Source organism: Symphalangus syndactylus, chromosome 14, assembly GCF_028878055.3.
Source record: "Symphalangus syndactylus isolate Jambi chromosome 14, NHGRI_mSymSyn1-v2.1_pri, whole genome shotgun sequence".
Taxonomy (NCBI): Eukaryota; Metazoa; Chordata; class Mammalia; order Primates; family Hylobatidae; genus Symphalangus; species Symphalangus syndactylus.
The window spans coordinates 13,176,435-13,202,182 of NC_072436.2; the positions used below are offsets into that span (position 1 = coordinate 13,176,435).

Below are 25,748 nucleotides of genomic sequence, written 5' to 3' on the forward strand. Positions count from 1 at the left end.
ATTAGGGGCTGAGTCCTGGTTTGGGGGTCCCATGCCTACCTGGATCACCCCAAAGGAGGGCAGGGCAGCAGCAGATACCATGAGACGCCCTGAGATTGTGGGCATTCTGCCTGCAGCAGGGCTGGGAGCCGGTGACATGTGGCGGAGTTGCTGAGGACACTGTGAGCCAAGGCCCTGCAGGGCACCCGCATGCACTGGCTGGGGAGGGATGTGCCCACAGGCCCTGGGTTTACATAGAGGGAAACTGGGGCCCAGAAAGCTGGAGTGAGATGTTGCACAGATCTGTACCCGGCGTGCGGCAGAGTTGTGATTGGAACCAGGTACGACAGATGGATACAAACTTGGGCTTGGCCCATGCCCACCCCTCCTGTTCCCCCTGGGGCAGGTAAGGGCGAACCTGGGCCCCAGACAAACTGGAGGATGCAACTCCAAGCAAACACCAGTGTGGGAGGGGCTCCTTTCCCTCCTGCACCCCCCAGCGCAGCCTCCTGTGGGAGGGCAGCCTCGGCAGGAGCTATGCTCAGGAAAGGAGGCCAGGGCAGTTGTGGGGAGCCCGCCAGGAGCTGTGGCCGTCCCGGGCTCCAACTCAGGCAGCCGAGACTCAGCCATGCAGCAATGGGAATGGCCGGAGGGGCTGATGTCTGAACCAAGATCAAAAGAATTAAGTAGGCTCAGCTCTCAGCCATAGATGAAGGGGAGTCCAAGAGCCACCCACGGGGAGCCGAGATGGGGGAAGGGAATGAGGGGGCTTCGGAAGGGTCCCGAGGGAGGGCAGAGCCTCAGGAAGGTGAAGGCCCAACACCCCAGCACCGAGATCCGGAGGAGGAGCCCAGCCCCTATGAAAACGCACAGGTCGGGATGTAGGCCCTTGACCCTCACCATCCACCTGGCCGAGGGAAGCCCCCAGGCCACTCAGAGCCCACCCACCCCTCCTGCCAGGGCTGGCCCAAGCCAGGTCAGAGTGTGGATGCCAGGCTGGGCTCAGCGGGAGAATCGAAACAAAGGGAAGTTGCCAATAAACTTTTTGGGTGATAGAAATTCAAAAACTGGTTTCTGGCATGGTTGCACAACTGTGAATTTCTTAAAAGTCACTCAATTGCACACTTTCCAAAAAGTGAATTTTACAGTACGCAAATTACACCTCAGTAAAGCTGTTAAAAAATAAGAAGGGGAACAGACAAGTGGCCTTGCCTCGGGGGCCTAGAGACAGCCTCAAACAAGGGACCATGAGGAAATCCAGAGAGCCCAGCTCTCTCCAGACCCCCAGCAAGGCGGGCACGCCACCCCCACCACAGACGCGCTCACAAGGGCAACCTTCTCGGCCACTCTGGGCAGCAGTTTTTCTCTTCTATGAAATGGGAAGATCGACCATATCCTGGGGCTGCTGGAGGCTCAAGTCAGAGACTTCCAGACACAGTGCCAGGCACACGGCCAAGAACAAGCCCAGGTACGGTGCTAGGCACAGTGCCAGGCTCGGGGAGTGCTGGGCCCCCTCTTCCCTTGTTCTCTCCCCAGGGTCTCTATCAGGCCCTGGGGGGCCCCTCCTTCTCTCCCTCTGGGGTCTCTATCAGGCTCTGGGGGCCCCTCCTTCTCTCCCTCTGGGGTCTCTATCAGGCTCTGGGGGCCTACAGAGCACCCTCCAAGGAGGCGCTGATGTCAGGGCTGTGGGTCCATGGGACCTTGGCTCTAGTGGGGCCGCATGATCCCCCAGCAGCCTCCCATGGGTCATGGAGTTCTTTCCTGGCCATCACAGGCTTGGCAGGGTTGAGGACTCCAATTTACAGATGAGGGCACTCAAGCCCGTCTTCTTGTCTGGCTCACTCACAGCCCTGGCCGCAGTCTGTCTGCCCCCGCAGAGGAAGGGTGCTTGGTGGGTCCCCTGCAGTCCCGCCACCCGTCTAGATTTCTCGCTCTAAATTCTCCCCGTCAGCTGCCCTGGGGCCTCTTCAACCCTGGCCCTACCTGGGGTCCAGGGCGCCCTGGAGCCAGAGCACGGGGCCTGGAGGTGCCCCAGGGACCCTGGAAGCTGCCTCTCTGGGGTGCTGGGTCCTCTCAGAGTTCATCCAGGACCCATCCAGGGGCAGCACAGAGCCTCCAAAGGCTCTATGGATTTCCGAGGAGGGGGCAGGACAAAGATGGGCCTCCCCCAGGTAGAAGCCCTTCCCTTCACCCCCAACCACAGAGTGGGGGGCAGTGGGGGTCACTGGCTGGACCCTAGCCCCAGGGCTGAGTGAGGGGTAGGTAATTGGGGTGGGTGGTTGGCACTTTATTTATAGGGTCCTGAAACAGTGGGGCCGGCTCAGAGGCTAAGGAGCCCAGAGGGCTCTGATGCCCTGACCCTCGCTCTGGAGGTCCATCCCTGAGGGCCCTGACCACGCTGCTGCCTGACCCCTGACCGGCAGGGCCCTGAAGAGGCAGGCACGGCTTGCCGTGGGTGGGGCCCCCACCGGGCAGGGAACCTGCAACCAGTGCCTCCAAAGCATACGTCCAACCCTAAATTAAAATAAGCCCCACCACCAACTCACGAATAGCACAATTGCATGGCACCTGCCTGAGTATGGGTTTAAATTGTGAATTGACCAAATGGAAATAGTCAAGATAAACTACACATTCTGTGACCTCATCTTAGCAATTTCTCTTCCTGATGTCATAGATCACAGCCTAAGAGAACAGAAGAGGCCCGTGCCCATGGGGGCTGGCCCCACAGCCGCCCTATGTCCTGTGGCTCCCTGACCCTGCCAGCCAGGAGGTGTCCTCCTCCCCACTGGCCCATGAGGAAACTGAGGCTCTGAGGGGAGAGGGGTCACTGAGCAGGCGTGGACGGCCTGGCCTGCTTGTCCACATCTGCTGATGAATACACTGAGGTGGGAAGGCCCTTGGACAGGCCAGCCGCACAGGGCTGTGGCCTCTCTGCGGGTGGCCCAGCAGACACAGAGCCGTGGTCTCCTCTGTCAGCCAGTGTGTTTGGGAACATGGCCCATTTGCTGGTTCATCCTCCCAGCTCACCCTGTCCTCCCGCTGGGCTTACACGCCTCCCGCTGGGCTTACACGCCGGGTGCACCCTCGCCTGGCCCTGGCTCATGAAGGCACTGCAGATGCATGCAGGTAGGGCAGAGAGCCCACTCGGTACTCATGGTACCAGATCTGTAGCAATGCAGCTGTGGCCCCAGACACACGGCTGTGATACATGTCTGCCACCCTTGGAAACAACCCGCACTCCAAACACGCACGCAGGCCCTTGCCACGCTGCCACTGAGTGGAGGACCTTCCAAACGGCCCCCTGGCCCTGCTCAGCTCCCAGGCAAGAGCCCAGCTGCACAGGGCGGATCCGTGGGGACTGTGTGAATCCCGGTGTCATTTCCTACTTGGGATTTGTAAGAGGGATAAAGGCAGCACTCACAGCCCCAATTCAGACATGCAAGGGGGTGCCCACCTCTGCTTGGGCCCAGGGCGGTCGGCAACCTGGGTTTCACTAGAGGGGCTGGGTTTTTCTTTTTCACACACCTTAGGGACCCTGAACTCAGATGCTGGGGTAGCAGTGAGGATTCCATCCAGGGGAAGGGCAGGGACCAACCCCTGGGCTGTGCGGTGGGCAGTCCCTCTCCTCCTCCCCTGCTCCTTCACCCATTGCGGGCAGGACAGGCCCTCAAACTCCTTCCACAAGACCCCTCTAAGAGCCAGCTAAGATCACACACCCCACCTAGGACCCAGGACCCCGCCTGTCTCCACCAGGGCTGCAAGCCCTCAGTGCAGAGTCCACATCCTCCCACCATGGGACCCTGCACACTGCAGCCCTCGAGAAACAGGAGGCGGCACCGAGGGCCCCATCTGGTGTGGTCCCGTGGCATCAGGCAGCCCCAAAAGGCAAATCCACAGAGGCCGGCAGGAAGGCCGCACATGGGTGGGCTGGGAGGCTGGCAGAGGCTGGGTGGGGAGAACGGGAGGTGGCTGCCACTGGGCATGGTGTTCCTGTTAAGATGGTGAAAATATTGAGGAAGTAGAAGTGGCGATGGCTGCACAACGCTGAGAATATACTGAGAACCATGGAACTGTACGCTTCATAAGGGTAAATGTTATGATATGTAAAGCCCACAGATACAAATCATTAAAAGGAAAGTAAACGAAGAGAGGAAAGAAGGAAGAAGAGAAGGAAAGAAGGAAAAGAAGGAAGGAAAAAGGAAGAGAAGGAGAGAGTTAAAAAAGGAGGAAAAGTGGGAGGAAAGAAGGAGGGAAGGGCAGGAAGGAGAGAAGGAAGGAGAAGAGGGAAGGGAGGGAGGAAGAAAGGAAAGAAGAAAGAAAAGAGGGAGGAAGGAAAGATGGAAGGCAGGAAAGGAGGAGAAAGGAAGGAAGGGAGGAGGAAGGAAGGAAGGGAGGAGGGAGGAAGGAAAGAAGGGAGGAGGAAGGAAGGAATGGAGGAAGGAAGGAGGGAAGGAAGGAAGGGGGAAGGGAGGAGGAAGGAGGAAAGGAAGGAAGGAAGGGGAAGGGTCCGGAAGGGGCTGCCTCGGCTGCAGCAAGGCTCAGGCCAGATGTTCACGGAGAACAGGTTAACGGTGTCAAGCTTCCAGGAGGGCCAAGTGTTCATGGCTGGCTGGGGTACCGGCTCCAGTCCAGCCAAACAGGCCAGAGGGGAGAGAGAAGAAGGAGTTGGACCTGAGAGTCTCCTGCTGGGGGCCTGCAGCCCAGCCTGGAGTCTGAGGGAGGGCTCCAGGGCCAGGGGAGGGAAGGTCTTTTCTCCACCAGGGAGCCAGGGCCTGGGGCTCTTGAGGGCTGGGGGGCAAGGCCTGGTCAGTGCAGGCTCGAGCATCCCATCCACCACGCATCTGCACCGTCCTGAAGCCAGAAACCAGCTGTTCTACACGGACCCCTCTGTGGTCTGTCTGTTAGGCCTCCCAGGTATACCTCTCCTGCTAAAGCTTCCCCATTCACCCCTCTCTGTCCCCCTACTGCTGCCCCTGCCCACACCCCTGTTCCGGCCATCCCTGATCTGTAGCTTTCTGGCTCCTCTTTTTCCATCCCAGATGAACTTTCCTTACTTGTAAATCTGATCCTGTCACTCCCTGCTCAAAGACCTTCTGTGGCTCCCTACTGCCTACTGGAAAAAGCCAACATTTCTCAGCCTAGAGCCCGAAACACTCCCTCCCTCACACCCTGGGTACCAGGTGCTCCAGGAACCCCCGTGAACCCACTCAACCCTGTGTCTTTCCATGTAAACTGCTGCCTCCGTGTGGATGGTCCTGTTCACAGATCTACTGCCACAGGTCCAGACCCCAAACACAGAGGGCAGAGCCCCGCTCCTGAGACACCTGCCTAGGTCTCCGATGGAGATAAGCCTTATTCCTTCTAGATGTGAGCTGTCTACTTCAGCAGCCACTGGCCCCACGTAGCAGTTGAGTAATTGAGGTGGGGTGTGAGTGAAAATTACACAGTGAATTCTGAAGATTCAGCATGAAAAGAGAATGCCAAATATCTCAATCATGTGTATATTGATTAAATGTTGCAATGAAAACAGTTTGGACTGGGTTACACAAAACATGTCATTAGCACAAATTTCATCTGCTTCCTTTTACTTTTGTAGATGCAGCTATTAGAAAATTTAACATCGCCCGTGCCTCCATCACGATGACATCTGCGGACAGGTCTGCTGTAGGCCAGATTGGCCAACGTTTTCTACGAGGGGCCAGAGAGCAAATATTTAGAGCTTTGCCAGCCATATGGTCTCTGCTGCAACTGCTCATTTCTGCTGTCGCCCGGCAAAAGCTACCACAGACAACACGTGAACAAATGAGCATGGCTATGTTCCAATAAAACTTAAAAAAAATAAAAACAGACAGTGGGACAGATTTGTTTCACAGACCCCTGCGCTAGATCTCTGGTTTCCAGACTTTTGAATCACACTAATTACTAACATTTAATTACTTTTTATATATATATAAATTAAAAAAAAAAAGAGAGAGAGAAGGTCTTGCCACATTGCCCAGGCTGGTCTCAAACTCTTGGGCTCTAGTGATCCTCCCAACTCAACCTCCCAAAGTGCTGGGATTACAGGTGTGAGCCACCGCACCCAGCTGTAATATTTAATTCAAAAAGGGTGGAGGAGGGGGAAGATCCATTAGAATTACCAACCTTTGGCTCAGTGCGGTGGCTCACGCCTGTAATCCCAGCACTTCAGGTGGCTGAGGCAGGCAGATCACCTGAGGTCAGGAGTTCGAGACCAGCCTGGCCAACATGGTGAAATCCCGTCTCTACGAAAAATATAAAAATTAGCTGGGGGTGGTGGTACACGCCTGTAATCCCAGCTACTCGGCAGGCTGAGACACGAGAATTGCCTGAACCCGGGAGGTGGAGTTTGCAGTGAGCCGACATTACACTACTGCACTCCAGCCTGGGTGACAGAGTGAGGGTCTGTCTCAAAAAAAAAGAAGAAAGAAAAAAAAAAAGAGATTCACCAACCTTTTATTTTCCCAAATAAGGACATTTAAAAAATGAACAGCAGATATCACTATCACAAAAATGGGCATTTCAACACAAAAAGTAAACATCTTTATGAAAACCATGACTACATCATTCTGATTTTGCCCACTTTGCCACCGGTAGGTGGAAACTTTGTCACAGACACAGCGTGTTGTTGCCTGGTGCAGGAGCTGGGAGGGGACTGGTCTGAGTCTGGTCTGAGGCCTGCGGCTACGGGAGTTTCTCCCAGGCCACCCTGTCCACGTCCCCCTGGTGCTCCCCACGTTCTAGACCAGCGTGACTCCCTGGGCCTCCACCTCATGGCGATTCCAAGGGAGGAGGCTTGGGGAGCCGGAGGTTCTGCACTTCTAGCTGACTCTCCTTACTGCAGGACCAGAGGGAGTATCAAAGCCCTAGAGTTGCTGTGTCCAACAGAAAAGAATGTTCTAGATCTGCCAGTACGTTAACCATGAGACCCATATAACTATGGGTCCTGGAAATGTGGCTCGTCTGAACAGAGATGTTTTGTTTGTGTAAAATCTATACCCAATTTCAAAGACAGTACAGACACAAGAATGTTAACGATCTCTAATAGTTTATCTCACCCTGATTATTCTGGGGGATAAGATTTGAGGTATGCTGGGTTAAACAAAATATGATTGAAATTCATCTCATGTTTCTTTTCGCCTTTCAAAAATGGCTACTAGATGGGTGAGGTGGCTCATGCCTGTAATTCCAACACTTTGGGAGGCCGAGGTGGGTGGATCACCTGAGGTCAGGAGTTTGACACCAGCCTGGCCAACATGGTGAAACCCCATCTCTACTAAAAATACAGTAAATTAGCCGGGTATGGTGGCGCACGCCTGTAATCCCAGCTATTCGGGAGGCTGACGCGCGAGAATCGCTTGAACCCAGGAGGTGGAAGTTGCAGTGAGCCGAGATTGCACCACTGCAGTCCAGCCTGGGTGACAGAGCGAGACTGTCACACACATACATACATACATACATACAAACATACAACTAGAAAATGTAAACTTTCCTGTGGCAAGCACTGTATTTCCATTGGAAAGCGTTGCTTTGGAGCCTCTCACGGAGCCAGCCAGCCTCTGCTCAATTCCTCTGGTGATAGGGAACTTACACCTGAAGAGACAGCTCATGCTAAAGGCATTAACACTGGAGACGTCCTTGAAGGTCGTCTTCCCGCTGCCATCCCACCCTCTGGTCCTGCTAGCCCTGTGCTGCCTGGTGGGGAGGGCCTATTCTCTCTAAGGGGCCCACCTGCAGACTTCTGAAGATGGTCAGCTAAGATCCCAGTTAAATGTCCCTGATGCCTTTAGCTGATCTTCCTGGTCAACCTTCCGAAACACACAGTGGCTTGGCAGTGACAGCACGGCACTGGATGCGCCAGCGGGTCTGGGTAGCTCTGACGCCATCCCGTCTGCTCACTGGGAGATAGGGCAGGGGGCCTGGGAGGAAAACGGTGAGCTGGAGCCACCCCTGGATCTCGGGCTTTGCTGATTTTACCCCAGGCCTTCTCCCGCCGTGTCTCACTGTGCAGCTGGAGATGCCTTCATTTTTTTCATCATCCACCTATCAGGATGGACTCTCCATGGGTCATCCTGGGACCCTCTGCCCGTGCTCAGTACAGAGCTTTGCACACGCCGTGTGCTGAAGTGGAGCCCTGCTGGGGGTCGGGGGGTGGAGGTGCCAGCGACATCTTAATTACCCTTGACCCCAGGGTCACTGGATCTTGTTTCCTTTTGCTTCCGCTGAATTTGTTGGTCTAGTTCCTTCTGAAGTCCCATCCGCTTATTAGCTAAACCAGGAGGAGCAGACGAAAACGGTGAGCGTCTCAGTCCCAAATGGGGACAACAGGACCTCTCCCTTGGCCTGGTGGTGGGGACCAGGGAAACCTCCAGGGTGAAAACACCTGGTAGAAGGTCTCCTGGAGCAGGGATGAAGTGCTCACTGTCACTCAGCTGTCCTCCGCCTTGCCCTATGGTCAGTCCCACACACACAGGCACACACACAATGCACACTCACATGCACTCACATACATGCCACATGCACACAATGCAGTCACTCACATGCACACAATGCAGTCACTCACACGCACACAGACACATGCACACAATGCAGCCACATGTGCACACAGACACATGCACACACACACGTCCACAATGCACTCACTCAGACACGCACACATGCACTCACAGACACACACAATGCACACTCACATGCACTCGTATACATGCCACATGCACACAATGCAGTCACTCACATGCACACACACGCACACAATGCAGCCACATGTGCAGACACACGCACACAATGCAGCCACACATGCACACACACACGTCCACAATGCACTCTCACACACTCAGACACGCACACATGCACTCACACAGACACACACAATGCACACTCACATACGCCACATGCACACAATGCAGTCACACACGCACACTGACACACGTCCACAATGCACTCTCACCCACTCACAGACACACGCACACATACAGTCACACATTGATACACAATGCACGCTCACATGCACTCATAGAATGACACATGCACATCACTCACACGCACTCACACACACTGACACACATCCACAATGCAGTCGCTTACGTGCACTGACACACATACAATGCACACAACCACTCACACACACACAATGCACATTCACATGCACTTGCACGCACACACACACTGACACATGCACACAATGCATTCACACGCACACATGCACTGACGCACACACAACACACTTGCCCCACTTAGCACAGGGCCTGGCACAGTGAGGAGCAGGTGACGTTTGTCTAAGTGAGACTGAGGCCTAGGAGCGGGCGACCTGGGCACAGGACAGCTGAGTGTCCCCTTGCAGGGTGACAGCCATGAATCCCAGCAAAATGCACCTTCATCCACAGTGGCCTCTGCCTGGAACGGTTCCTCCTTCCCCTGCTTGCAGGCCTCAGGTCAGGGCCTCCTCTGCCCCTCTCCGAGGCTCCCGTGCTGTCCCCCAGGCATGCCCCAGCCCCTCCTGCCTCTTCCTTCCTCTTCCTCCATACCTGGCAGGTCTATCTGCCTCTTTAGTGACACTCTATCTCCCTTCCCCACCCACATGATAACTCTGCCAGGGCAGCGGTGACTCACGGGGGTCTGACACACAGGTGCACGTACCTGGCGATGGCCAAAGGACACCTGGCTGAACAGTGCTTGGGCAGCGTGAGGTCCCGACCCTGAGCACCTGTCATTCCCCAACTGGCATCCTCGCTCTTTCACATAAGGAAACTGAGGATCCAGGGACAGGGAGCTCACGCTAGGCCACCAGGCCAGTCACCAGAAGGGCCCAGGACAGCAGACTACCCCACCCATCCCATTCCTCTGGAGTCCCTGTCATAACGGCTTCAGATGGACACTGACCTATGGCCACTCCCAAGGCTGCCATGCAGTCACTCTCCCAGGATCTCCCGGTGTGGGCGCTGGCCAAGGGTGGGGTGACTGGGGTCCTTTCCCGCGGGTGTGCTGCTCACTGGAGTGTGATGAAGTAGCCTCCTTCCTGTCTCCAGGCAGTCCAGGGCCTGGCAGACACACCACCTAGACCACCCCTCTCCTGCCCCGCTGCCCTGGCTCCCCAGTGCTCCCTGGATGAGCTCCCCAGGGTCAGATGCTTGAAGCTGACTCACCACAGCTTAGACGCTGGGCACGCCCGAGCTGCTGGCTCTTGGGGTGGCGCCTCTGAGGGTGATTAAGAGGCTGTTCAGAAGGCCTAGAGTGGTGGTGGGCGGCAGGTCCGAACTGCGGGGCGCAGTAGCCTCTGCAGCCCCAAAAGCTCTCTGGAGAGGTGTAAAACCCTGCCTCAGAGACCTAGACACAGATGCCCTGGCTGGAAGGGCAAGACGGCTGGTGGACTCCCCTCTCTCTCTGACCTCCTGGGGGCTCGCACACACCCTCACCGCCAGCGCTGAGGAGATGTGCTTGTCGCCCTGGGGACCAATTTCTGCAGTTGTGTCTGTGAACCCCAGGAATGGCAGGGCAGGGTCCTTTACTCCGGACTCTAAACTCAGGGCCTACTGCGGTGCTTGGCCCAAACGGCAGCTCCAGGAGGAATTTGCGGAAGGGGGTCCTCTGGAGACGGTGACACCCCACCTCTTTGCCTTCTCCTCTTCTCTCAATTCCCTGAGCTGTGCGGCGACCCCAGGGCGAGGGCATGGCCCTTGGATACAAAGACCCTGCCTGCCCCACAGAGGTCTGGGCCCAGCAGACAAGACTTGCTCCATTGCCCTTCTGTGGCTGTCGGGCCCATCTCTGTTGAGCTGGTAAAGGACCCACTGCCCACAGTTCGAGCTGGACCTGCTGGCACCAGAGCCCCCAGCACCCCCAAGCAGGGCCCATGGCATGAGCCCAGCAGTTCAGCAGAGCAGTCCCAGGCTTCCTGCCCAGGCCCAAGCCCCCCAGCCCTAACTGGGTCTCCTTCCAGAGCTGAACTCGCTGCCCCGGAGGGACTGTGAAACCACAGGCCATATTCCAGCTGTGCTGGTGACACCAGAAGTGGGAGTCAGTCCTGCTGGCCTCGAGTAATGCAATTTGCGAGATATGCACAGCCCCCGACAAGCCAAGTCATCGCCTGGTGGATGGGTTGGCTGGAGGGGGTTGCCCAGGTGCCTAGTTAGAGCCTGGGGGACGAAGAGGGGCTGGAATCTTCTGGGAGGAAGCAGGGGTGGCTCTCCCTGAAGGAGAGAAGCAGAGAATAAAAAATGACCGTGGCAGAGAGGAGAGAAATTACGCAGGGAAGGAAGAAAAAGGTGAAGAGGGAGAAGATTAAAAGCATGGAAAATTCTAGGGGCCACAGCTGATCATAAAGGCGGAAGAAAAAGGGTTAAGGCCGGTTAGGAAGCTCCGAGACAGGTGCTCCAGAGAAGGAAGCCAAGAGAAGAGACAGACGGTGACCTGCAAGCTCCTTCACGGAGGTCCCAGCTGCTGTCCCCGACCGGGTCGGAATCCACTGTCCTCCCCCAGTCCCCACTATGCCCCCTGGGTCCCACACCACCAGGAGCTCTGGACCTCCCTCTGGATGCCTGCCCATGGGACTGTCTGTCCTGGCCCAGGTGCCACATGGGTCTAGCCTGGGCTGAGCTGGGTGCCAGGGGTTGCAAGCACCTCCCCAGAGCTGGCCCAAGGCCACCACTGGCCTCCTCCTCTCACCTCCGCCCTCTCCCCAGCCTTGGAACCTGATATTCTGCTTTAAGCCACCTTTAGGTTGTGTCCCCAGGACCAGAGGACAGGAGACAGAAGGGCACGTGGGCTGGGATATCTTGGCCTCCACCTTCTCCAAGGACGGCAGCCGTTTGTGCTTCCCAAGTTGTGTGGCTCAGCGTCTGCCCTGCAGGTCTAGCGGGCAGCAGATACCCCGCTGTGCCAGGCTGGAGAGGAGAGGTCGGAGGCACATTCATTGCATGGCTGTGGCGTTCTCCCCTGCCCTCTGCTAACCTCCCAGCATGCCGAATGGCTGTCAGCTTACCCCCCCTCCGCGAGCCCAACCTGCTCCTCTGGCCCGTACCAGCTGGAGAGCCAGGGGGCACACTGGCACGCCCATGCTGCCCACCAAGCCCGGGTCCTCAGGTGGGACAGGTCGGGATGGGCATTCTTTCCATGTCCATCCCAGAGCCTGGGTGCAGGTGGACCCGGTTCCTAGACCCTCCGTGGGCAGGGGTGGGGGAGATTTTACTAGTGGTTCCTGGGAACTGGTACATGATTCAAACCTTAGTCTGCTCAGCTGTCAAGATGAGGTTCTGCAGCCTCTTTAATGGACCTGAAAAATCCTACCACCCTCAATCAAGTGCAGAGTTAGCTGCTCCCTATTGCCTGGACCATCCCTGGCCCTGGCCCTCTCCAGCCCCTGAGAAACACACATCTGTCCACGGTGGGAGGAGCCCCAGTCTCTGGGCAGGGACGACCCCCAGGGAAGTCGGAGGTCCGAGGCTGCTGGCTGTGCACAGCCCACGTGCCCCGCTGAGTCTCAACACTGAGCAACCCACCGCTCCTCCGCCGAGCGGCCCCCATCTGTGCCCAGGGCTGGATCTTTCTCCTCGGCCATCACAGCCTGGCTCCTATGGGCTCCTTCTCCCCCGCCACGTACACCAGCCATGCTTATCCTGTGTCCAGCCAGCCAGAGCTCCCTGCTCAGAGAAACCCACTCACCCCACGGAACAAGACACCATGTGGAGGTTTCCGAGACAGGACCCTTCCGCTTTTCTGAACCCAAAGGAATCTCCTAAACATCGCTGGGTGTCAGAGTTCAGGGGAGATCAGGCTAAAGACTTGCAGGAAAAGCCAAGAAAGAGCTTAAGCCTCGAGAAGCCTCCAGATAATGCATGTTTTCTTTTGCACACGGCCAAGAAAAGTGGTTGGAAAAGGACCAGAACTTCCCGAATCTTCGTTGTTCAGGAGAAAGTGACATGGACTCGAGCCCCAATTCTGGAATCTGGCTGCCTGGGCTGGAATCCAGGTTCTGCTTCTCAGCAGCTTCCCGAGGTAGTATGTGACCTAACCTCCCTGTGCCTCGGTTTCTCCAACTGAAAATGTGCATGTCCACACCCTCAGCAGACTCCAGAACTAACGTCAGCTGCCAAGGAATGAAACTGGGGAAGAACCCACAAATGTAACCGAGCTACTTCAGTAACCAAATGACATCAGGGTAAAGAGGTTTCACCTGTACGGATGCGTGGCTCAAAGCAAGGACCAAGTGCCATCCTTTCCCCCTAATCCTTCCCAGGGAGTGAGGGCGCAGGGCCGCTGCGTGGGTTCATTCAGAATAAACATCACCTGACCTCAACTACTTGTCTGGTTAAATTCTCCAGTGAACAGGACGATTTTTCAGATGTGGCTGCAGCCAGCAGACCAGACCTGGGCAGCAATGGATGCTGCCGCGGGTGCACGAGCTGCTGTTCAGTGCCCTCCTCCCTCCACTGGCCAGTGGTGGGATACTGTCTAGCCACCCATGCTGACCTGTGAACCAGCATGTCTCAGATGGGGTTCCTGGAATCCCACCAGGTCAACAGGGGAGGCATCAACAGCCCGGGGAACAGAGACTAAATGCAAGGTGCAAGGGGCGGTGCTACGTCTGCCACAGTAATTAATCCTGATTAAAAATGCCTGTGATTAGCAGCCTCGCTACCTTAGAGGGAAGAGAGAATGATTATTAATAAGAACAGTGCCTCCTAATGAATCTCAAAACAGACCCTAGAATCCCCCGGCCCCTTGGCGGTGCCTTTGGGTTCCACAACGAGAGGGAACGTGCTCTGCTATCAACAACTCCAAGAAGCAATTGCTGGGCACCGTGAAGCTGCGTGGAAACGCCGCATCCTCCACGGAAGCTTCCGGTGCCTGGTGATGTTTACCTCGGCAAGGGAGACTATCTGTGATTTCACCTTGATTGAGCACACACGGAGCGCAAAAGCAACAGAATTCACGACGCGCCCCCCAGGAAGGCCCCAGGTCCTCTCAGGGCCGGTCCCTCTCCCCCGGCCAGCCCCCGCCCCTCCCCTTACAATACTTTAAGGCACTCACAGCCTTCTCCCCCAGAACCATTTACTGGCTTGCAATCGGATGGAATAAGATTCTCTTTTATAGGACACTGCCGTTTAATAATAAAGTAATTACCGTGACAAAATCCCATTTTTCGAGCTTGGGGTTTTTTCCTCCTATCCTCTCAAACTTGCTCTACAGATCCCAGGCCGGGGCCTCCCAGGGAGTCCTGCTGTGATGGTCTAGATTTTCAGATGAGCTCCTTCTTGCCCTGAAAGGTGACCAGTATCAGCACCAACCCTCCTCACTGGCCACAATGCATCAGCAACAAAAGCTTCAGGGTTCCTAGGAGGGGTCAGGTGTGGGGGAACCACGGCACCGGGCTGCCCTTCAGGGAGCTAGGCCGGCCCCTAAGTGGGGCTCTTGGAGGTGGGCTGAGTGGGCAGGAAAGCTTCAAAGGGCATGAAATGAGTGCGGCCCAGGGTCACCCCTCATGAGCTCTTAACAAACGCCAGAGCCCAACGCACAGCTGGAGTTCTCCTGGTGTCGGATGACCTGAAATCATCCCGGGATGGTCAAAACTCAGAAATATCACCTCCGCTGCTGGGAGAGGGGCTGAGAAGACAGAGGGACCAACAACAAGTGCCTCTAATTAATCACAGAACTGTTGTGTCTCAGGAGGGACACACCCCATCCCCAGCCTACCTAGGGTCCAACTCAAGGCAGCAGGAAAAGGCTAATGCTTCAGTAGAACGGAATTCCGCTGGGTGAGGTTTTAGTTGGTAATTTCCAGTTTGAAAGACTATAGGCTTACAAAGCGTGCCTGTTTAAATGCTGCATCTTAATGCGCCTCAAACTACATCTCCTGTCTTGCTTGATTTCACGTCTTTTGCTCCCGCTCTTGTTATCAAATGTGCTGTTGAGATTGAATATACAGCCTACATATGGCGCCAACACTCACTCACGCAGAGGACCTGCAGCCCCCACCTGGGAGGCTGGAGCACCGCCAGCTCTCATTTCTAGAGGCCTGGCGGGGTACAGCCCCAGGCCCCTCCTCCTGCGGCCTCTACCTCCAGGGGCTGCTGCAGGCTCTGGCTCATTCCAAAGGTGGTTTGGGATAAGCGGGGTCCCAAACTAAATGTCATTATTTGTTTCGTAACAGTTCTGGACCACCCCAGCTGTGTCTGCTACCCTAAAAACATACACCCACAAATAGCCAGGAAATGGCTGCATTCTAGACCTTTCCGAAGTCCACTGAGACACATGGCCAACCACCCCAGCACAACAGCCGCGGGCGCGGGAAGGAACGTGAATGTTCAAAGCCCGGTGCAATGCCAGGCTCTGGCTTTCCCAGGGACAATTCGGGATGGCTATGGCTCCTTGGACATCTTTTTGCCTTCCCACTGCCCCTACAGAAAGCTCCAAATGCCACAAGTCAGGCACGCACTCACCTAGCCCTGGAGAAATTGGGGTGTCTTCCCCGTGGGTCATGTTGGTGGACTCACCCCAACTATGAGCGCTGGTCTAATTCCATCAAGACAGCACCAAATGTGTGGCTGCCAGTTTTCGGAGGCTTGCCTCTACTTCATCTTAACTCAGCCCTCACATTCAGCCTGTGAGGACTATGTCATCCAAGGAAGACACTGAGGTTCAGAATCAATAAACCATGGATTGGTCTCCAGGCCAGGACCCTAACTCTAAATCCTACACTCTACCTGCAGAACCCAGAGCTGCACTTCCTGCTGCCTGGGACATTCCTGCCGTGCCTGGGTGGCTGTAGGGCAGATCTGACCCCAATAACCTCACCTGGCCACCCCAGAGATTCCCAAGTCAGTCCTATGCTCACGGAAAACCAGGAGAGGCTGGGAACCTGACCTCGGAGGCCTATCCTGACTCCCTGTGATTCAGGGTCAACTGGGAATGTAGGGCAATGGCCATGGCCTAGGATTGGATGACTTCCTGCCTGTCAGTTTGGGGGCTCCCCAGTGGCTCCTGGGCTGTGTCCAGGAGTCCCCAGATGTCACAGGTGGTCCTGGGAAGGTGGCACCAAAGATCAACGGCCCTGGGCTGCAGGCCACTGCCGGCCACCCTCTGCCACTGCTGGCCACCCTCTGCTCCTGACCATCACACAGTCCCTCTGCAGCTGCTATGTTTGGCAGTCCCTGATGCATGGGCCCTTGTAACGGGCTGACCCAAGTGCCCAGGGGCTAGCTGCCCTGGGCCAGCTCGGAAGGCCCCATCTTTGCCTTCTCTATCCATTGCTCCTCCTTAAACCACCTTCTATAGCTCCTTGGAGGGCCAAGGGGCACAAACGGGTAAGAACCCATCACCCAAAGGCCCAGACCCCTGGTGTCTCTCATTGTCTCCAAGAAACACACACACACACACACACACACACACACACACACACACACTCTTCTCCATTCCTCCTTCAACGTGTGCATGGAGGCGGGGATGGGGAGACATCTTCACGGAGCCTCTTGGCCTGGCCTGGCCAGGTTCCTTGGGGTGGGCACCCTGTACCCTCTCTCTCCAGTCTCGAAGCCCCCAACACAGGGTGCAGAACGGGTCCTATGGGAACCCCTCTCACTGGGCCCTGCAGGCCCCAGGATGCAGCCTGAAGCGCTCACAATCCCACCAGGCTCCTCCAGCAGCCGCCCCCACCCCTGCAGGCCCAAGCAGAGGGCGAGGGTGGGAACCGAAAACAAGGCAGACGCCACAGCGCCGGGAGGGAGGGGCAGGCCCAGAGATGTGGGCAGCCAGGGTGGGTGAGGCCAGAGTGTTGAAGCCCGGGCCAGGCTGGCGCCGGGAACTGCGGCCCACAGAGGCCGAGGGGCCTGGGGAAGACGAGGGAGTCCCCCTCTGTCCCCAGTGCAGGCCTGGGACCGCACTAATTCCGCATTGGGTAACAGCGCAGGACCCCCGTCCCCTCCCCCAACGCCCCGGCCGGCCGGCGGGCAGGCGGCTGCTGATGCTCGGTGCGCACCTCCCCACGGGGCATCCTGGGGATCTGGGGGCTCAGAGTCGTTGACTTTCCTGCCCCCACACATCCCCAACTCGCTAGCCGGAGCTTCCTGCGCAGCCCCCAAGATTGCAAAAGTCTGGCCCCAGCCCCCTCCCCGGCCAGAGCTCCTGGGGCCTCCCTTGCCAAGCGGGTGGCCCGCCTCCCCCGCCTCCCCGGAGGCCCGGCGCGCGGTCTGCGCTGCAGCAGAGCTCGGCGCCCCCGCCGCCGCCTCCGCGCGCCCCCCGGCTTTCCCGACGCTGCCGGGGAGGATGCCCCGCTCCCCGCCCCGAGTCCCCAGCGGCCCGGCGCGAAGTTCCCCAAAGTGACCCGGGCGCCGAGAACCCCCGCCCCCTCCCCTCGGACTTCCCCGGAGACTCCGCCCGCCGCCCCCTCCCGCGCCTTCGGAAAAGTTGCGAGCGACGCCCCAAACTCCGGCCCCCCCGCCCCGCGCCGCGCGCGCCCTGGGCGCCCCCGCGCTCGGCCGCCACGCAGGGGCGCAGTTCCCCCTACCCCAGCCCCGGCGCCATGACGCGGGGAGCGCAGCGGGGGCCACCGGCAGCGGAGGCGGCCAAGTGCGGGGCGTGGGCGGCAGCGCTGGGCGCACGTGCGCCGGGCCGGGGGCCGGGGGGCCGCTTACCTGTTGGAGGTAGAGGAAGGCGGGCGGGCAGGGCACGGAGTGCGGGAGCAGGCTGCCGGAGTTGGACAGCAGGAGGCAGCCCGAGTTCGCCATGGAGCACAGCATGGGGCGGCAGGGGGGCGCCCGGCGGCCGGAGGCGGCTCTGCGCTCGCTGCGTCCCTCGGAGTGTGCGCGCGCCCTGCCTCCCGGGCGCCCTCCCGGTCTCTCTCCTCCTCCTCCGGGCCTCCCCTCCCCCTCGTGGCGCTCTTTAAGAGGGAGGCATCGAAATGAGAGCGGCGCGCCTCTGCCGGGTGTTCCCCCTGCCCGGGCGGGGAGGCTGGAGAGAGCGCGCGCGAGAATACAGCCAGAGAGACTGTGCGCGAGAGATCGGGCGAGCGGGCGAGAGCAGGAGTCAGTCACTTTGGAGCCTCCGGAGCGCTGTCTGCAAAGAGTGGTGCGTGTGCGTGTGTGAGTGCGCGCGTGTGCGCGCGTGTGTAGCGGTGGGAGGGGGAGTCCCTGGCGTACTCCAACATCAAACGGAGCCCCGCGCGGAGGGAAGAGAATCCGGAGCGACGGCACAACAGCTGATCCCACACTTAACCCCTCGCCCGCCGGCACCGGGGCAGCCCTCCCTCGCGCCCTCCCACGCTCGGGCTCCTGCGCGCCCTTCCTCCTCCCCGCTGCCAGCAGTTGCTCCCGGCCTAGGGGTCTGGAATCTCCGTTTGCCCCCGCTCCGTCCTCCGGCCGCTGCGGAGAGGAGGAGCAGCTCCGCCGGCTCTGCGGCCGACCGACCGGAAGGCGCCTTGTCCTGTTTGGCGTTCAGAGAAGCGCCTCTCCTAAGGGAGGCCGGCTCAGTGGCAGGGATGTCGGTGATGTAATGAGGGCATCTACGCAGAGGCTTCCGCGCCGGGGAAGGCTTCTCTGGCTGCCCAGGGCTTGGAAATCCAACCAGAGCCTCCAGGAGCGTCTCCTGCCCTCCTGCTGGCCCCCAGACCCCATCATACATCCCAGCCTCCTGCCACAGGCACTTGGTCTTGTGGATACTTAGATGGGGGTGGGGGACACGGGCACCGGCCACAATGCATCCTCCTCTCCCTGTACCCGGACACAGTGGACTTGACGTGTTTCGCTCCCATGGGACAGGCGTGCATAGGTCCCCACTTCCTTGCCCCATTCAGCATGTGGCAGAGGTCTCGGCAGTGCCCCTTGTTCCACCACTGTGAGTGTGCACACACCTGCAGCTTCGGCGGCCACACACACACCCACTGGCCTGCCCCGAGTCCACACTCTCCAGAGGCCCCCTGGATCAAGCTCAGTTTACTAGGATAAGCCACAGGTGAGCTTGGCTGCAAGAGGGATGGGCTGCCAGTGGCCACTGTCAGAGGCAGAGCCAGTGGGGTCACGCCTAACTAACCTCACGCCTTCTAGGAAAGGGGCAGATCCCAGGCACCCAGTACCCATTCTGAACACACCTGTCCTACCTTAGGGCACCTGTGACTCCCCTCCTCTCACTGCAGACAGTGAGCCCTGAGCTGGAGGGAGGCAGGCCTGGGGCCACCTGGCAGTGGGGAGACGGCTGGCCCGGCAGTCATGTCAGACCCTCACTTGCTGTGTGATCTCAGGAAGGTCGATTGTCCCCTTGGGGCCTTGGTTTCCACATCTAGCCCGAGAGATGGGTCAGATGTTGTCTGAGATCCCTGTTGCACCCACTGCAGGACACGTGGCCTGAGGGCCATTGAGGAAGAGGGAGCAAGGAGGGGAGGGAGAGAAGGGTGGCCTCTCCACGCCCAGTTTAGGAGGCGCCATTTGAACAAGGCAGGTAGGTGCAGGCACCCGGGACCATTCTCTCAGGTGCCCCGTGTTCATCTTCTTCGTAGAGGAACTGGGATGTGGAGTCCGGGAGGGAGGCAGACAGGAGAAGAGACAAGGCTCAGGGGAGAGACGAGGCAGGCGAGCTGGCCATCTAGCCATGTGGTCTGACCTTCTGAAATCCTGCTCTGTGGTCCCTCTGGGGTGGTGCTGGCACAGGACAAGGATAGGGGGCTTGTCTAGCTCCACAGAGTCTTGGCTATGGACTCGATGAGGCCCTCCCTGCTGTCAGTAACTTGGTTTCCCAGCCTAGGACAGTGGTGGGGGTGCCAGCACAAGGGCCGGGCATGCCTGGGCCAGGAGGATGAGGTGGGTTGTACCATTTGCCACCTGAGCCTTGCAGAAGGGCTCCTCATGAGCGTGGTGCCTTGGAGTGGCCCTGGCTGCCCCCCTCCTGAGTCAGGTTGTTCTGGCTTGTTCCAGAAGCCATCCCTCTTTTGTCTTTTCTGGGCACCTGTCCGTCACCACTGCCCCGCTGCACCTTCCCTGGAGGATGCTCAGGAATTCGGGACAGCCACATAGCATTCAGCCTAAACCCAGGCTCCACATCCACCCTGTCTGGGAATCATTTGCTCATTAATTTGCCATTATGACCATTATGACCAAGTATCTCCTGTGGAATCCAAGCCTCATCCCCTCCAGAAAGGGATTTGGGAGTTCTTCCTAAGCCATGCCTGACACAGAGCCACTTTTTGAGTCAACGCTACCGTTTTTCCTTATTGAGAACCCACTATATGCAGACAGTGTGCTCGGTGCTGGGGCTGCAGAAATCAAGTTCTCTGCCCTGGAGTGAGCACACCGTCTAGTGGGGGAAACCAAGCTGGTAAACGAAGACTGCAGCCTAATGTACTGAGAGCTTTGACAGCCCAGGACAGGGAGAGCTCAGATCTGGGGTGTGGCCAGGGAAGGTTTCCTGGACCCCTGAGCTCAGTCACTGGCCCAGAGAAAGCCAGGGTGGTCCCCACTGTCTGCATCTGCATCACTTCTGGCAGCCCTGCACCTGGTCACCTGTGTGCCTCTCTGCCCAGCCACCTGCCTTCCAGCCTCACCTCCAGATTGCACTGGGCCCAGGAGCATGTCTGGACACCTGCCTCCATCAGGCGGCTCATCACACCCAGCTCCAGAGAGAGGACTGAGAATAGCAGAATGGAATGAAAATAATACCTCCAGAAAAAGGATCTGAACAACCTGTGTGTTTGGCTTATTTCTTGGGACAGGGGCTGTGTGCCTGCTGCCTCTTATGCAGTGCTTCAGCACGAGCCAGTTACCGAATAGCACGCACCTCAGTGCTCTGCTGTGATTGTTTCAGAGTGTCACGCAGGCCTGACTCTGTGGACCCCACCAGCAGGAACCATGCCCTCATCACCTCCTACCGCCAGTACCTGGCACCAGGGTGGTACAAAGTTTTTCAGATTCCCCAGGCCCCGTGCGGCCCTCCCGAGTCCCTGATGCCTTGTGGACTGGGGTGGGTGGCCCTGAGCAGGGGGTGGGGGAAGCCTGTGCTCCTGGTGGCTCTGCTGCCCCCGCTCCTGGGGTGGAGGGAGGCTGCGTGCTGGGAAGAGCTGTCACTCCAGTGCTAATATTCACTACTTAAAAAAAGAGGCAAGAAAAAATATCCCATTCGCCCTGAATCTGAGAAGGGCCTTGTTAGGCAGGCAGGAACTGAGCTGTAATTATTTCTGCGCTCCTGGGCACCACTATAAATATCAGGCAAGGGAGGCACCTCAAAAGGTTCCGATGGTTCCAAGGCTTTGGAGATCTCCTGGCTCCTTCCTGCCCCCATCCTATGTCACCTTCCCTGGTAGGGGCCCTGGAGGGTGCAGGCACTGCCTCTCCTCCAGTTGGGCAGGGCGTGTCTTCCCCAGCTTCCCTGAGCGTGCCTGCCTGGGAAATCCTGGCCCACGTAACCTTGCCAGATGCCCTAAATCTCTTCGGTGTGTACCTCTGTGAAATGGACACACAGGATTCTCCCTGGGAGAGCATTTGCTAAAAGGCGTGCAGGGGAATACTAGCCTCCAAGGTGGCCTGTGTTTTTAACAAAAGGTGGGCCAAATGAGTCCTGTGGTCAGATGACTTGGGGGAGTGTTTCTTCTGACCCCTACCCATGTCCTTTGGAAATTCCCAAGGTGGCACATGGCAAATCACAGCAGAAAGGAAGCAACTCCACACTCCCTTTAGGGGAGGAAGGGGAGTGAATTCCTCATCCTCCTCCCCCTCTTCCCCCCCAGGCGCCCAGGCCGACCATCCTTGGGCTTCCCCCGAGCCGTGAGGACAGAGTGCAGCTTGGCAGCGGCGTTCCCAGGACAAGGAGTGAGCTCACAGTCTCTGGTTGCAGCTCTGCTCGGCTGCGCCAAGCCGCGCCTTAATCGACAAATACATTGTGCCTTCTGCAGAGCCAGACCTTCCTGCCCCAGCCCTGGGGTATTTGGCCTGGGCTTGGGCATGGGCACTGGGGGACGAAAGAGGCAGAGTGGCAGAACTGGATCTCCACAGTGGGGTGGGGTGCGCATGGTTCAGGGGTGGGAGGATGTGTGTGTGCCTGTGGGTATGTGATGGGCTGTGGGGAGAGCCAGGAAGCCACTCTGACCAGCTAGAGTCCTGTATCACCATGGAATACTTTCCAGGGGGATTAATGTCCCAATTCGGCAGCCAGGGCAACAGGGTTGGAGTCAGGGAGAAGCCCCCACTCAGGCTTTCATAGGATGCCCCCAGCAGACACCATGGGGCAAGGTCAGGCTGGGGATGGGAAACTCGTCAGCCTTTTTTTTAAAAAAAATGTAGAAATTATCAGATTCCCAGAGGAGGCGGCTTCCTTACATCAGGAGTCGAGGCCTGCTTGCACTTTGTTCTGGCCTGTTGAATCTCCCCAGAAGGGCAGAAAAGCCGGTAGAGGGTCCCTGCAAGCAGGGGTGAAGCAAGCCCAGGGGTGAAGCAAGCCCAGGGATGAGCCGTCGATGCAGCCCTGGCAGGTGAGGTGTCGCTGGAGGTGGCCAGCAGAGGGCCCACTCACACCACCTTCACCGGCCAGCCTGCGAGAAAGGGCTGCTGGGGTGCTCCCCACCCCCAACCCCCTCTGCCTCCCTCTGCCAGGGGTCCTCAGCAGTGCAGAGGGAAAGCTAAGCCCAGCCCAGGCTGCCGGGGCCAGCACCCACCTTCCGGCTCAGCGGGGGTCCCCCACCCACTGGCACTGTCCCCCTGGCCCCAGCAGAGACTGCAGCAAAAGTAAAAATCGGCGTGCAAAGGAAGTTTATTTATCTATTTAATTAAGAGGCGTTTGCCAGCCACATTCGGGTCCATCCGTCTCACTTACAACTATGTCCCAGCAAAATTAAACATAATAAATACAGGGAGACTGAAAGCGAAGGGCACACTTGAGATATATGGGCAGAGCCAGGAGTTGCACAGGGTTGCAGTTATAAGCACATCTTTCTCTTGCAAGTTCCTCTCCCCTCGGGGGCCCAGGAGCCGGAGGAATGCGCTCAGAGAAGGGGCTGTGGGTGCCGCTCACTCTGCTCCTTCCACTCAGCACTGTTGCCAAGCTTTATTTATTTTAAATGAGCCCCCAGGACTTCTCCCTTCTCCTCTTCTGTGGAAGGGGAGCGAGCTCTACGCCGAGCAAAAGGAACATCTGAAAGCAGCCGGCACTGTGATGTTCCACCCCGGGGCTCGGTGGGTAAGAGGCCTTGGAAGCTGCGGCCCTGGAAAGCTCGTTGCAAGCTTCTGCTGCATCTGGGCCATGAGCTCCTGGCAAGGAGACAGCCTGGGCTGAGCAGAGCCTGGGAGAAACAGATCTTTGGTCTTCAGTGCCAGCTGTGGCCAAGCCACCGTTTGGCAAACTGGGCCCAGAATCCCACAGAAGCCGAAGTAAGAGGGGGGCACTTTGATTTCTGTCTCTCATCTGAAGGCTCAAGAGCCTGGCCATTTGCTTAAACTTCCCAGGAACAGAAGCACACAGAGGGGGAGAATGGCAATTTATTATTATTGATTGCTAACTGTAACAATACCTTGTATCTGCTCAGTGCTTTCCTAACCTTTTCAAAGAGCCTTCACGTATCTCACCTGATCATCACAAGTTAGGTAGGGAAGGTGTAATGATGCCCATTCGATATATGATGACCCTTTTAGGATCACAGAGGTGGTCCAAGGTCACACAACTAGTTAGAGGCAGCGTCTGGGCCAGAAGGCAAGACTTGGAACTTGGATTTACGGGAGCCGTTTTCTTCCCTTCGACTACTGTGCTGGGCTTATGCCCTTCTGTGAACATGCCCATCGTTAGTCCTTGGCTCTCCCTCCTAACAGGATCAACCCCAAACCAAATCTGTTAATGTAATAGTCATTTGCAATAGCCTGGGCATTTACTAATCACACCGCTGCTCCGTCTGTGCAGCAATTATCTCGAATTTCCTCTTTCTCATTAGGCAGGAGGTCGCGAGGACTCAGTGGGTTGCTGAGCCTTGTGATGACGCCGAGGAGAAGAGCTGCTGCTGGACCAAGGAAGCCCTTCCTCAGCATTCCTAGCTGATCTTCCATGCAGTGCCCAATTTCCTGGGCCCTCACCCCACGCTCAGCTGACCCACCAGCCCTGAGCCCTCCTGTCCTGCCCAAGCCTGTGCATATGTGCTTGGTACCCTTGTGCCCAGACCATAGATGGCTACAGAAAAGAGAGTACTGAACGGCTTGGGAAGTTGTATATTTGCTTGGAGATGATGACTCCAGCTCAGACTGGGTATCCAGTGAAGTGCCCTTGGATGGTTGGGCCCCCACTGCAGACATGACTGATGACAGCCTTTGCTCCTGCCAGGGCAGGGATCACACCAGCCAAGGAAAACGCATATCACTCACTGCTCCACGCAGCCCACCCAAGAGGCACTCACCACTAAAATCACTCTTGGTACCCCCACTTGCTCTCCTTTAGCATCAGGGTCAACTCCAGCCTCTTGCTTTGAGGTCACCTCTTTCCCCCAATCAAAAACCAGAGTGAAGGCCGGGCACAGTGGCTCTGGCCTGTAACCCCAGCACTTTGGGAGGCCAAGGCAGGTGGATAACCTGAGGTCAGGAGTTCGAGATCAGCCTAGGCAACACGGTGAAACCCCGTCTCTACTAAAAATACAAAATTAGCCAGGTGTGGTGACACATGCCTGTAATCCCAGCTACTCGGGAGGCTGAGGCAGGAGAATCACTTGAATCTGGGAGGCGGAGGATGCGGTGAGCCGAGATCGTGCCATTGCACTCCAGCCTGGGCAACAAGAGTAAATCTCTGTCTCACCAAAAAACAAAACAAAACAAAAACAACAACAAAAAAAACAGAGTGAAGAAGAAGAAAAGAGCCCTCAGGGACAAGGGTGATGGGGCTGGAAGAGGAAGTGGCATCACGTCGCCCAGTCCCCGGCCTTCTAGCTGGCAGACACCGAAGCCTTCAGAGACACATGCTCTTTTTTTTTCCCTTGAAGCTCTCCGCTGGGGGAGACCCCGCTGTCTGTCCGGGGAGCCCAGTTAGGTTTTTATCACCCTGACTGCCAAGAAATTCTGCCTCATGTCGTACACAAACCTTTTCCGTCTTAATTTTATTCAAAGGGTGAAGGCTTTGAAAGAGTGACAAGGGGGAGCTTAGACCAGAAGCTGAAGCCACTGCCACTCCCTGTAACTCCCAGGAGGGACTGGGGCCATTGACCAAAACTTGTAGAGCAAAGTCATGCGTAGAGGGAGGGGGCTGAGTGAGCACAGCTCTTGCATACTGAGTGAGGAACAGGAGCCCTGCACTCTCAGGGCGTCCAAAAGGGAAGATTGTACACACAATGTGGGTACAATTTGGGTAGCTCCCATTGCTATGGCCAGCGTGAATTTACACCACGTTCAGTTAGAATTGAACTGAGGAAACAGAGCATTCAGGGTTCCTGAGTAGAGACCCGTGAGAAGAGGTCAAGGTTCATTCTTCCATCAATAGCGGGTGGGTCTGAGCTGACCCCTGGGTGGAAGCAGCAAGGGTCCACCTCCAGCAGTGAAGTGGCTGGGTGCTCCCATTTGCCATCAATTTTTAGAAAATCTTACTTAACAGAGAAACCAATATCCCTTCCTCCAGCACTGGGCAAGGAGAGGCCACATGGAGAGCAAGTGCAGCACTGTAGAGAGGGAATGGTGGCCTGGGGGTACCCCGCACCCCAGGACTGGGAAGTTAGGACCTCCAAACTCTGAACGGACCCGAAAGACTGGATAAAGCATCTATCTGCCTGTAGCCCCAGCCCCAGCACTCGGTGACTTTGAAGCTAGGACCTTCAAACT

At 57.3% G+C, this 25,748-nt stretch overlaps 1 protein-coding gene and 1 long non-coding RNA gene across 3 annotated transcripts in view; one reads left to right on the forward strand and one right to left on the reverse strand.

Moving 5' to 3' along the window:
* RBFOX3 (RNA binding fox-1 homolog 3) overlaps window positions 1-17,785 on the reverse strand; it is a 94,898-nt gene extending 77,113 nt beyond the window's left edge. Inside the window, exon 1 of one of the 2 annotated variants that reach the window (XM_063617357.1) lies at window positions 17,622-17,785. In XM_063617357.1, coding sequence (XP_063473427.1) covers window positions 17,622-17,726 — 105 coding nt within the window. In that variant the 5' untranslated portion in view covers window positions 17,727-17,785. The remainder of the gene's footprint in view (window positions 1-17,621) is intronic. The other variant, XM_055241911.2, reaches the window with a different exon arrangement.
* A 98-nt stretch (window positions 17,786-17,883) lies between these two features.
* On the forward strand, window positions 17,884-24,758 carry LOC129462152 (uncharacterized). The gene is made up of 2 exons (XR_008650776.2): window positions 17,884-18,936; window positions 20,462-24,758. It is a non-coding gene; the product is annotated as an uncharacterized lncRNA (long non-coding RNA).
* The last annotated feature ends 990 nt before the right edge of the window (window positions 24,759-25,748 follow it).